The sequence below is a fragment of the Rana temporaria genome, chromosome 5, assembly GCF_905171775.1.
Source record: "Rana temporaria chromosome 5, aRanTem1.1, whole genome shotgun sequence".
NCBI classification, from domain to species: domain Eukaryota; kingdom Metazoa; phylum Chordata; class Amphibia; order Anura; family Ranidae; genus Rana; species Rana temporaria.
Window position 1 is genome coordinate 45,044,981 of NC_053493.1, and position 12,256 is coordinate 45,057,236.

Here is a 12,256-nt window from a genome sequence, read left to right on the forward strand (position 1 = left end):
GACGCGGCAAATTTGAAAGTACGCTGGAGTATCAGCAGATACTCCGGCGTACTTTTTCTGTGAATGTATTTACCAAACGCCGTAAACATAACACAGGCACAACCTGCACGGTGGAATGTGCTGCTCCTCATGCTTCTCGATAGGAACAATGTATCTCTGTATCCTTCCTCCTCCCCACAAGTGCTGGGACTGCGGGGACTGGGGGGGACTGCCGTCCGCACCAGGGGGTTCTATGTGCTCACAAGTGTCCTGCCTAGAGATGAGCTGAGCTTTGTGTGTGTTTCTAGGCTGTAAACACAGAGCCTTGTAGGCAGCCGGCTGTAGCATGCAGCTGAGGAGGAGGAGGAAGCTCCCCAGAAGGAGGAGGAGGAAGGAGGCAGCCTGCTAGTGGCTTTTCTTCTCTTCTCTTCTCTTTCCTATTTTTTTTTCTCTAAGCTCAATCAGCTTGTAAGGTGGGAGAAGCAGCAGCAGCAGCAGTGGCGAGGCTGGAGCAGGAGGAGGAGAAGGTGTTGCTGAGTCCTAGTTGCCTCCAAGCTAAATCTCTGCCCCCCAGCAGAAGACTTGAGGGACCCTTCTCTATGTCACTGTCACACAAGTGCATCCATCGGACAGCGTGAAGAATAAAAGGGGAAGGTGCAGAGGCAGGGCAATGCGATAGGAAAGTGAAAAAATAAAATTAAATAGGGGGGGGCTGAAGAAGACTGAGCTTGATCAAAAACTCCTTTCGTCTCCATGGGTAGTGCCAGTCGGAAAGTAAGAGCGCCTTAACTCCTTCGACCCCCTTTTCAGGACTCTGCGCCTGGATAAGGTGAGAATTCATTTAGCAAATTGTGTTTTTCTGTATCGTTCGCTTTTCACGACAGACCCTCAAAGTCTTCGACTTGTGCAGAACAACCCCCACCACCATCCAACTCCTGACACCCCCTTGCAGCCTGGAGGTGTCTCGTGAAAAGTTCCCAGCAGGCGTTTAATTGCTTTCCATTCATTGTTTGGCTTTGACAGTTGCCACAGGGGTAATTTGTGATCGGGATAAAGGACACCAAGAGGAGTTTCTTTTTTGCCTTTTCACTCTCTAAGCATCAGGATTGTGTCTGGACAAGTTACGACATTCCCGAAAATGAAGATGTTCCTTTTCCACGTTTGCCCTTGATGATATTTGGTTGTAGAACTTTTTCCTTGAAGTGTTCCCATTGGATGTATCGGGACTCGGGAGTTTGGAAGCAGGAAAAAAATTGCCGTTGTTTTCTTTGCTTCGACCCCTAGGAAGGAGATTTGACTCCAATCGGAGATATGGGTCGGATTAAGAAGACCAAGTTGGTTTTTGGAGTTTTATTCCTTTTTAAATTGTTGGCGGATTGGTGCCAGTTTGCAGCTGGAGAACTGGAGCAAGGTAAGGAAAGAATGGAATATATTCAAAACTTCAAAAGATTCACATAGAACTGCCCAGGCGCAGCGTATCAGAGATACGCTACGCCGCCGTATCTTACCTGGCTCTAAGTCGAATCCAGGAAGATTTTGCGGCGTAAGTTACGGCGGCGTAGTGTATTTCTCGGCGCGTATTTGAAATTGGGCGGGTAGGGGGCGTGATTCATTTAAATGAAGCGCGTCCCCGCGCCGATTGAACTGCGCATGCTCCGTTTTGAAATTTCCCGCCGTGCTTTGCGCGAAATGACGTCGCACCAACGTCATTTTTTTTAACTTAGACGTGAGTTACGTCCTTTCCTATTCACGGACGACTTAGGCAAAAAAAAAATTCCAAATTCGACGCGGGAACGACGGCCATACTTTAACATGGCAAGTCTATCTATATGCCGCAAAATAGCAGCTTTAACTATACGCCGGGAAAAGCCGACTAGCGACGACGTAAGAGAATGCGACGGCCGCGCGTACCTTCGTGGATCGCCGGAAAAAGCTAATTTGCATACCCGACGAGGAAAACTACGCAAACTCCACCCAGCGGGCGCCGAAGTATTGCACCTATGATCCGAAGGTGCACGAAGCCGTACGCCTGTCGGATAGAAGCCAGAAGCCATCGTATCTTGGTTTGAGGATTCAAACTAAAGATTCGACGCGGCAAATTTGAAAGTACGCCGGCGTATCAGGAGATACACCGGCATACTCTCACTGTGAATCTGGCCCTATATTCCTTATATCAGGGGTGCCCAACCAGTGGCCCGGGTGGCCCGTGACCGGTTCCCCTCGCTCTTCATAAGGTTGGGCACCCCTGCCTTATATGATATGAAAGATTATTAAACGTATGCAATCACTGTATTATGATTTCCCTTGTGGTACAGCAATGGTCTTCTTGGTCAACCAGATTTAGCCGTGTAACTCAGATTGGATTGATTCAGAATATATCGGAAAGAAGGCTTCGACCTTTAAGTGTATTTTTTTTAGGTACCGTCAACAAACCAAGAAATACAAGAGTGAGAAAAATGTTCACAAACCACCATCTAATCCTTGACTCGGAGAGCAGAAGTGGGGTGAAGGGTTAGTGGATCGATTGCTCAGAGATTTTCCAGGATGGATTGGAAAATCTCGGGATGCGATAACGAGTGCTTCTGATGCTCGAGAGAACTCGTTATGGCTCAGCTGTTAACTGTCAAAAGTGTGGCAGGAAATTTGTACATCGCTTGTTTTTTATCGAGCTGTATATGGCTTTTGGCCAATGTTAGTAATTTGGTAAAGGAGTCGTTATTTTCACTGCGAAGATCAAATCAGATGGCGCTAGAATTGCTTATTACGCTTTTTTTTGGAAAGCTTTATTTTCTTAGAAGTCTGAAGCAGAGCTGCTTCATTAACTGGGTGAATCTTGTTTTGTGGTAGATGATGGAGAGTTACCGTGAACCTGTGCGCACAGGTAAAAGTTCTGAAACTACCAGTAAGATTAAAAAGCATGCTTTAAGAAGGACTTTCAGTGGCAGTCAAAAATCTATGGTGCTTTGTTTTGCCCATTACAACTATACGTAGAACTAGGGTTGCCACCTGTCCGGGATTCACCTGGACAGTTTGGGTTTGGAACCATGTGTCCGTGTTTCAGGCTGCCTGAAACCCGGACACATTATTTAGATCAGACTATGGCTTCCCAGCAGGGTTGCTGGCTGCAGTTGTCTAAGCTCAGAGTATCTGTTACACTTTACAGTGCCCAAAGCCAGCACTAAACCCCCCCCCCCTTCCTAAACACACACAGACGGGAGAGGAGAGAGGGCTCAATCTGCACCTCTTCCCCCACCCCTACACCTCTGTGTCTGCCCACACTCCAATCCCGAGGGCTGTGCCTCAGGAAAGGAAAGTGAGGATGGTACATTTTAAGTCCGGCAGCCTCTGGATGAGAGGTGCTGACTGCCAAGGGATGAGTGAGCTCACCATTCATCCCTGTCTGTGACTGAAGTCTCCCCTTCTCTCTTCTGCCTTTGAGTGAGTACATTAAGGCAAATCAGGGTTCTCAGAGCACCCCTTACATCAGAGTTCCCCTTTACACCAGAATTCCCCCTTAGATCAGAGTCTTCTCCATACATCAGAGTTCTCAGTGTCCCCCCTTAAATCAGGATTCCCAGAGCATCCCTTATGTCAGAGTCCCCAGAGTTCTTCCTTACATCAGAGTCTGTAAATTGCTGTGCACCGCTTAAATGTTCAGGTTTGACTGGAAGAAAAGGTGGCAACCCTACATAGAACCCAAAATCATATCTGTCCCACCCGATTTCACTATTAGTCCATATCTGTCATGGGTGGTGTCACATACAGTACCAATAGTGAGATGTGGAAGACAGGAGCTGTAAGACCCAAAGTTACTGTTTGGAGAACTAAGGTTTGAGAACTCAAAAGCAGCTCTACAAGATAATTGAATGTGCAAATCTAGGTGCCCTACTTTTAGGCTTACTATTTGGTTAACAACTTTAACCTACACAGTTACTTGTCAAATCACCTAATATTTCTTTAGGTTTAGAGTTTTCCTTAAAATCACCCAACAGTTCCCTATATCTCAGGGATCCTGTTCCCTATATTTCAGGGCTACTGTTCCCTATATCTCAGGGTTACTGTTCCCTATATCTCAGGGATCCTGTTCCCTATATTTCAGGGCTACCGTTCCCTATATCTCAGGGCTACTATTCCCTATATCTCAGGGTTACTGTTCCCTATATCTCAGGGATCCTGTTCCCTATATTTCAGGGCTACTATTCCCTATATCTCAGGGCAACTGTTCCCTATATCTCAGGGCTACTATTCCCTATATCTCAGGGCTACTGTTCCCTATATCTCAGGGCAACTGTTCCCTATATCTCAGGGCTACTGTTCCCTATATCTCAGGGCAACTGTTCCCTATATCTCAGGGCTACTGTTCCCTATATCTCAGGGCTACTGTTCCCTATATCTCAGGGTTACTGTTCCCTATATCTCAGGGATCCTGTTCCCTATATTTCAGGGCTACTATTCCCTATATCTCAGGGCAACTGTTCCCTATATCTCAGGGCTACTATTCCCTATATCTCAAGGCTACTGTTCCCTATATCTCAGGGCAACTGTTCCCTATATCTCAGGGCTACTGTTCCCTATATCTCAGGGCAACTGTTCCCTATATCTCAGGGCTACTGTTCCCTATATCTCAGGGCTCCTGTTCCCTATATCTCAGGGGTACTGTTCCCTATATCTCAGGGCTCCTGTTCCCTATATCTCAGGGCTACTGTTCCCTATATCTCAGGGATAGTGTTCCCTATATCTCAGGGCTACTGTTCCCTATATCTCAGGGCTACTGTTCCCTATATCTCAGGGCTACTGTTCCCTATATCTCAGGGCAACTGTTCCCTATATCTCAGGGCTACTGTTCCCTATATCTCAGGGCTACTGTTCCCTATATCTCAGTGCTACTGTTCCCTATATCTCAGGGCTCCTGTCCCCTATATCTCAGGGCTACTGTTCCCTATATCTCAGGGCTACTATTCCCTATATCTCAGGGCTACTGTTCCCTATATCTCAGGGCTACTGTTCCCTATATCTCAGGGCTCCTGTTCCCTATATCTCAGGGCTACTGTTCCCTATATCTCAGGGCTACTATTCCCTATATCTCAGGGCTACTGTTCCCTATATCTCACGGCTACTGTTCCCTATATTTCAGGGCTACTGTTCCCTATATCCCAGGGCTACTATTCCCTATATCTCAGGGCTACTGTTCCCTATATTTCAGGGCTACTGTTCCCTATATCTCAGGGCTACTGTTCCCTATATCTCAGGGCTACTATTCCCTATATTTCAGGGCTACTGTTCCCTATATCTCAGGGCTACTGTGGTCATTGCAAGGGATTTCCTCTCTCACAGCTGGAGAACTCAGTAAATACAGTAAGCCAGATGACCAGCAGACAACATCTATAAGTGAAATATCCCTTTTTGTTTGCCAGGTGTTTACTCTTACGCTCTCGCATAGGTGTGCGCAGCCTATTGCATTAGGGTGTGCACCCCAAAGATCAAACACATAGTAGCGATCACTCACTGAAAGGGAAGGGGCCGATAAGTTGCATATTTACCGGCCCCTTCCCCCACTCATCCTAAAACATCCCGCAGCAACAACTGGAGGGAGAGGAGAGTAGGGATACTGGAAGCGCTGTGGGGGGGGGGGGGGGAAAGGGGAGGAAACCAGGGCAGTAGGGGGAATCTGTGCTGCACAGGGTGATTAGGGTGTGCCTGGGCACACCTGGCACACCCTGTGTGCATGCTTATGCACTCTAGACCAGCTTTTGACAATCTTTTCTACCCCAGGGGAGCCCTTGAACTGATTTTCAGGTCTCCGAAGAACCCCTGATAAGATCAGTTTATTGGGGGGGGGGGGGGTCATTTGGAAAAAGCAGCTTAAATTGGTAGTGGTCATTTGCAAGAATATACCCTTACAGTGATAGTCAGAATGGCATTCTTGCAATCATGCCAGTCTCTCTGCCAACTGGTGTTAAACCTGGAACTATGGTGGCATAATAAGATGGGAGGTCAGTTAGCCACAGCTCAAGAAACCCCTAGCCACCTCTGTGGGGAACCCTAGGGTTCCATGGACCCATGGTTGAGAATGGCTGCTTTAGTTGGCTGCCAAACTGTGGCCAGGGGGGCAGATATGGTCCTTTGCTTTCTTTTATCCGGCCCTTGGGGCAATATTCCCTGTGGGGTGTAGTTCCTGACATTATTCCTTTCACTGACACCAATGATGGTGCACTATTTCTCCTATTGAAACTAACAATGGGGCACTATTACTCCCCGTAATACCGATCATGGGTCAATATTAAAACCCCTCTGATGCCAAGACATTTTCTACTCCCTCTGGCCACAGTGTGGCCCCCCTAAAGTTTAAAGGACAGTAAGCTTGCCCTTTGTTTAGAGTGTTTGGAGACCCCTGCTCTAGAGTTTACATAATACAGGAATCTGTTGACCACCCGCAGTGAAGTTTCCCCAATAATCTTGCATTATATAGAAGGATATACATCCACTATTGCATAGAGTGGGGTGATCCCATATGTATTGCCTAGGAGGCAGTACGTTTCTTTTCTGGCTTCTGGCTCTACATCTTTGCTCTAGCAAATGAGAACAGAGAACTGGATGAAAGTTTACAAACTTGCTGCTAAGTGACAAAGCTTCTGCATGGCCCTATCCAAGGGAATTGTAGGTACATGTAATCAGACTCAGAATTTTGCTGGGTAATAAACTTCTGAGGTGCACATGTTTGTGTAGTTTACCACTACCGTGTTTCCCCGAAAATAAGACGTACTCCGAAAATAAGCCGTAGCGGGATTTCGACGCAAGATCGAAATATAAGACATCCCCCCGAAAATAAGACGTAGCGATGGCGTGTCGAACCCCCGAAAATAAGACGTAGCGATGGCGTGTCGTATGTGTAGCGGCGCGGGCGGGAAAACAAGACGTGATAGGTGTACTGTACTGGTGCGGAGCTCAGGAGCTGTAAAGAAGTCGTGCAGCCCTTCTTATCTGCTCCACGGTATCTCTAAGTGACCGGAGAGGTGTCGGCAGCCCCATAAATACGGAAAGGTCGGCTCCATACTGTTGTACCATACTTGCCGGTAAAAAAAATAAGACGTCCCACGAAAATAAGCCATAGTGTGATTTCTGGAGGAAAAATAAGTATAAGACGGTGTCTTATTTTCGGGGAAACACGGTATATGCCTCGTGATGCATTCTTGATGCTCTGCATGTAGGCTCATGTGCAATGGCCCTAAAACTGATCATAGAGAGCAATCAGAGGTGCACACCCTCAGGTGTCTTCCTCAGCTGCCCGCTTGTGTTTATCCATTGGAGTCAGGTGGAGAAGATGTCCTGCAGACATGTAACATCATTTATCATGGAAAAACCAAGAGCGATTGGGTGAGGTGTTCTAACCTGACCACTTTCCCCCCCAAGGTGCCTTTGCCATTGGTGTTGATGGATACCTAATAGTCACGAGATGGTCCCTCCATCACAGCAGGGTCAAATGCTTGCTTTTCATGTCTGCGTACGTTACGCCTCTTTTAACTCTCCAACTTAATGTTTTTTAACTTGCTATATGAATCCAATGTTCACTATTGGATAGAAAATCAACATTTGTACAAATATTCGAACTTGCTTGTACTGCACGACTAAAACTCCCATCATGATTACTGACAAGGCATGCTTAACGTCTCAAACTGACCACATGTTACAATTTGATGGTGCAAGGCTCCTTTCAACTTCCCGACAGCATACATATACAACAATAAAAATAATCTTCATAAATTTAGGCCAACATTGATTCTGCTACATGTCTTTGGTAAAAAAAAAAAATCCCAATAAGTGTATATTGATTGGTTTGTGTGGAAGTTATGGCATCTACATATATATATATATATATATATATATATATATATATATATATACTGGATTTTTATTTTATTTTTTTATACTGGTATTGGCGGTGTTCAGCGACTTATAATAGGACTGTGTTAGTGCGGCAGACAATCTGACACTAACTGACATGGGGTGGGAGCTGACTAACGGACAATGACATCACCAGTGATACGAATACAGTGAGCATACAATACAAATGGGAAGGGGTTAACATCTCGTGATAATCAAGGGGTCAAGTGAGTACCTAACAAGTGTTAATGTGTGTATTGTGTATGTGCTGCAATTTACTAAAAATCTCTTTGCTCCTTCTCCCTCTCTGTACAGAGCCCTGTGTTGTTTGTGAACACAGGGCTCTGTGCTGTGATTGGACACAGCTGATCAACAGCGTCTCTTCACATCGGGAGTTGACAGTCAGTACCCAGAAGAGGCCAGCGATGTATAGGTATGTTGCTGTGCCTTTAGGAGCCACCCATCTGCAGTAAAATAGAGGTTAAAGTGGAGCGCCACCCAAAAGGGGAAGCTCCGCTTTTTTGCACCCTCCCCTGGCAAATTTGGCACTTTTTTGGGGGGGGGGGAACAGGTACCTGTTTGACAGGTACCCTCTACCACTTCCTGGTATGGTCGCCGCAGGGCGATCTCCGTCATTACTTTCTCCTCTAATTTCTGTGACACCCTGAGGTCCCGGAAAATGGAAGGACCATTGAGAAAGCACAGTGCGACTCGCGCATGCGCAGTAGGAAACAGGCTGTGAAGCCTCAAAGCTTCACTTCCCGTTTCCTACAGATGCCGGCGCCTCCACCCGAAGCCGATTGACAAATCGGCTTGGGGTGCCAACATCATGGGATCCCTGGAGAGGTAAGTGTCCTTATATTAAAAGTCAACAGTTGCAGTATTTGTAGCTGCTGACTTTTATTTGTATTATTTTTTACAGACTGTAACTCAAATTTAGGGAGATTGCATAGAAATTGTACACTTATAGCTGGATTCAGGTAGGGCGGCTTAATTTTGACCCGGCGTATTTACGCTACGCCGCCATAAGTCAGAGAGGCAAGTGCTGTATTCACAAAGCACTTGCCTCCTAAGTTACGGCGGCGTAGCGTAAATGGGCGCATGCGCCATCCGTGGACATATCCCAGTGTGCATTGCTCCAAAGTACGCCACAAGGACGTATTGGTTTCGATGTGAACGTAAATTACGTCCAGCTCCATTCACGGACGACTTACGCAAACGATGTAAAAATTTCAAAATTTGACGCGGGAACGACGTCCATACTAAACATTGGCTAGGCCAGCTTTTTGTTTGACTAACTTTACGCCGGAAAAAGCCTTACGTAAAACACGTAAAAAAATGCGCCGGTCGCACGTACGTTTCTGAATCGGCGTGTCTAGCCTATTTGCATATTCTACGCCAAAATCCACGGAAGCGCCACCTAGCGGCCAGCGTAAATGTGCACCCTAAGATACGACGGCGTAGGAGACTTACGCCGCTCTTATCTTAGCCTAATTGAAGCGTATCTTGTTTCCAGAAAACGCTTAAATTTACGACGGCGTAGATTCAGAGTTACGACGGCGTATCTACTGATACACCAGCATAAACGTCTCTGAATCTAGCTATTTGGCCAGTATTACGTAACCAATACCTAAAGGAATATGTATTAATATATCTGCTGACCAGTCAGAAACAGAGTTGATATAATTCAGGTATGCAGGCAGACTTTCCAGTACTTATAATTCCTTGGCTGTTGAAGAGATTACTATAAAAAAAAATATTATACAGGATTTATAAAGCACCAACAGTTTTTGCAGCACTTTACAATATAAAGGGAGACAGTACAGTTATAATTCAGTTCAAAACAGAAGCAATGGGAGAGCCCTACCCATAGAGCTTACAATCTAAAAAGGAAGGGGTGGTGGTACAAAAGCTGTGGGGGGGAGGGGGGGGGCTGTCTGATGATCAATGTAGTTTTTTGTAGTGGAGCCAACATAGGCTTCTCTGAATAAATTTGTTTCCAGGGATCCTGTAAAGGTGGACAGATTAGGTGATAACATGACAGATTGGGGTATGGAGTTCCAGAGAATAGGAGAGGTTCTGGAGAAGTCCTGGAGGCAAGTGTGGGAAGAGGTGACAAGGGAGCAAGAGAAAGGAGGTCTTGGGAGGAACGGAGTGAACGATTTGGAAGATATATCAAGATGAGGTTGGTGATGTAGTTGGGGGCAGTGTTGTGGATGGCTTTGAATGTTGTAGGTGAATTTTATATTTTGGGCTAGTGCAGGGGTCTCCAAACGTTCAAAGCAAAAGGCCAGTTTACTGTCCTTCAGGCTTTAGGGGGGCCGGGCTGTGGCTATTGGGATTAGAAAATGCCCCATTGTTATCAATGAGAAGAATACTGGCCCATTGATGGTGTCAGTTGGTGGAATAGTGCCCCAAGGGCCAGATAAAGGCAAGTATAGGGCCACGTCCGGCCGCAGTTTGGAGACCGCTGGGCTTGAGGAAGGCAGTAGAGGCAGGGCCAACTTAATAGCATCATGGGCCCCTGGGCAAAGTAATGCAGTGGAGCCCTTACCAGCCTGCCCCAATTTACGCACCTACTGCCAAGAAAAAGTATAAGTAGTTGATAGAATTAAACATATATTTATTAGTACATTCAATAAAAAAGATTTTAGACAATTAAACATGCCATAAGTGACAGACTAATCAACAGAAAGGGCAAAGTACAGGCGGATCAGAAGTGCACAATACTGGGATCAGAAGGGCACAGTACAGGGGGAGGCAGAAGTGCACAATACTGGGATCAGAAGGGCACAGTACAGGGGGGAGGCAGAAGTGCACAATACTAGGATCAGAAGGGCACAGTACAGGGGGGAAGGCAGAAGGGCACAATACTGGGATCAGAAGGGCACAGTACAGGGGGGAGGCAGAAGGGCACAATACTGGGATCAGAAGGGCACAGTACAGGGGGGAAGGCAGAAGGGCACAATAATGGGATCAGAAGGGCACAGTACAGGGGGAAAGGCAGAAGGGCACAATAATGGGATCAGAAGGGCACAGTACAGGGGGGAGGCAGAAGGGCACAATACTGGGATCAGAAGGGCACAGTACATGGGGGGGGGCAGACGGGCACAATACTGGGATCAGGAGGGCACAGTACAGGGGGGAAGGCAGAAGGGCACAATACTGGTATCAGGAGGGCACAGTACAGGGGGGGAGGCAGAAGGGCACAATACTGGTATCAGGAGGGCACAGTACAGGGGGGAGGCAGAAGGGCACAATACTGGTATCAGGAGGGCACAGTACAGGGGGGAAGGCAGAAGGGCACAATTACTGGGATCAGGAGGCAACAGTACAGGGGGAAGGCAGAAGGGCACAGTACTGGGATCAGAAGGGCACAGTACAGGTTTCAGGAAGCTGCACAGAACACGGCCATCCCGGGACAGCTTAATAAAAAGCGTGACTGTCCCATCAGATCCAGGACAGTTTGCAAGTATGATGTAATGCCAGATTTTTGTGGGGCCCCATGCACCTTGGGCCCCTGGGCCGTTCCCAGGGGTGCCCATGCATTTAGACAGCCCTGAGTAAAGGAATTGTCAGAGAGGGTCAATGGCCATGGATCGGATAGTAAAGTGGATGAGGAGACCTCTACTTAGATACTATATAAAGGAGTCCAATTGGCTCAAAATTAGCCTTATTTTTGTTCAGCCAATCAGAAATATGCTTTCAACATTTGCAGACCAACGTGAACCTTTGTGTTCTGCTGTTGAGGGTTACAGAGCTTTTTCTAGGAAGCCTGTCATCTCCCCACTGCAGATCATTATCCTTCTGCCTGAACATTCTGTTGGGCTTCAGAATCTGCCGGGTGGAATCCTGACTTGGAACCTCGCCGGCTGCCGTGCAAATTAGTGTCGTCTTCCTGTGTTTTCAGCGCAGGACAGGTCATGCCAGGCTACCCGGCACTCTAGCTGTCATTTCACCTCGTTATTTGGATAAATCCGTCGCTCTGCTTCCCCCTAATCCGTCTTATTGTGCTGCAATCTCTACCTCTTGTCCTGTTTCTCTATAATATCCCACTGTCTGCCAGCTATTCCGAGAGAGAGACCCGTTCAATATTTCACAAACAAACAGCAAATTTATGGTCAGCCGCATACTTTGGACTGATCGTCAATGGAAAGCACGCGAGATTTATAACGCCTGCTCTGTCCGCCAGTCCCCAGACATGGCAAGTTAGATGGAAAAAGCTGTGAAATTTGTATTTATGTATTTCTCTGTTTATATATTTGTAGCATGAAACATCCACTCAGCTGATGTTTTATAGGGTCGTGTCTTTTAGGATCTGTATTGACATAATGGAACTCAAAGGAACCTGGGAACAGTGGCCCAGATTCTCGTATCTCGGCGTAAATCTCCGCGG

At 46.8% G+C, this 12,256-nt stretch overlaps 1 protein-coding gene across 1 annotated transcript in view; it reads left to right on the forward strand.

Moving 5' to 3' along the window:
• The first annotated feature begins 380 nt into the window (after positions 1 to 380).
• Positions 381 to 12,256, forward strand: part of PLXDC2 (plexin domain containing 2) — a 696,254-nt gene continuing 684,378 nt past the window's right edge. The window contains exon 1 of the mRNA XM_040352492.1: positions 381 to 1,390. Within this exon, the coding sequence (XP_040208426.1) occupies positions 1,291 to 1,390 (100 nt within the window). The 5' untranslated portion in view covers positions 381 to 1,290. The remainder of the gene's footprint in view (positions 1,391 to 12,256) is intronic.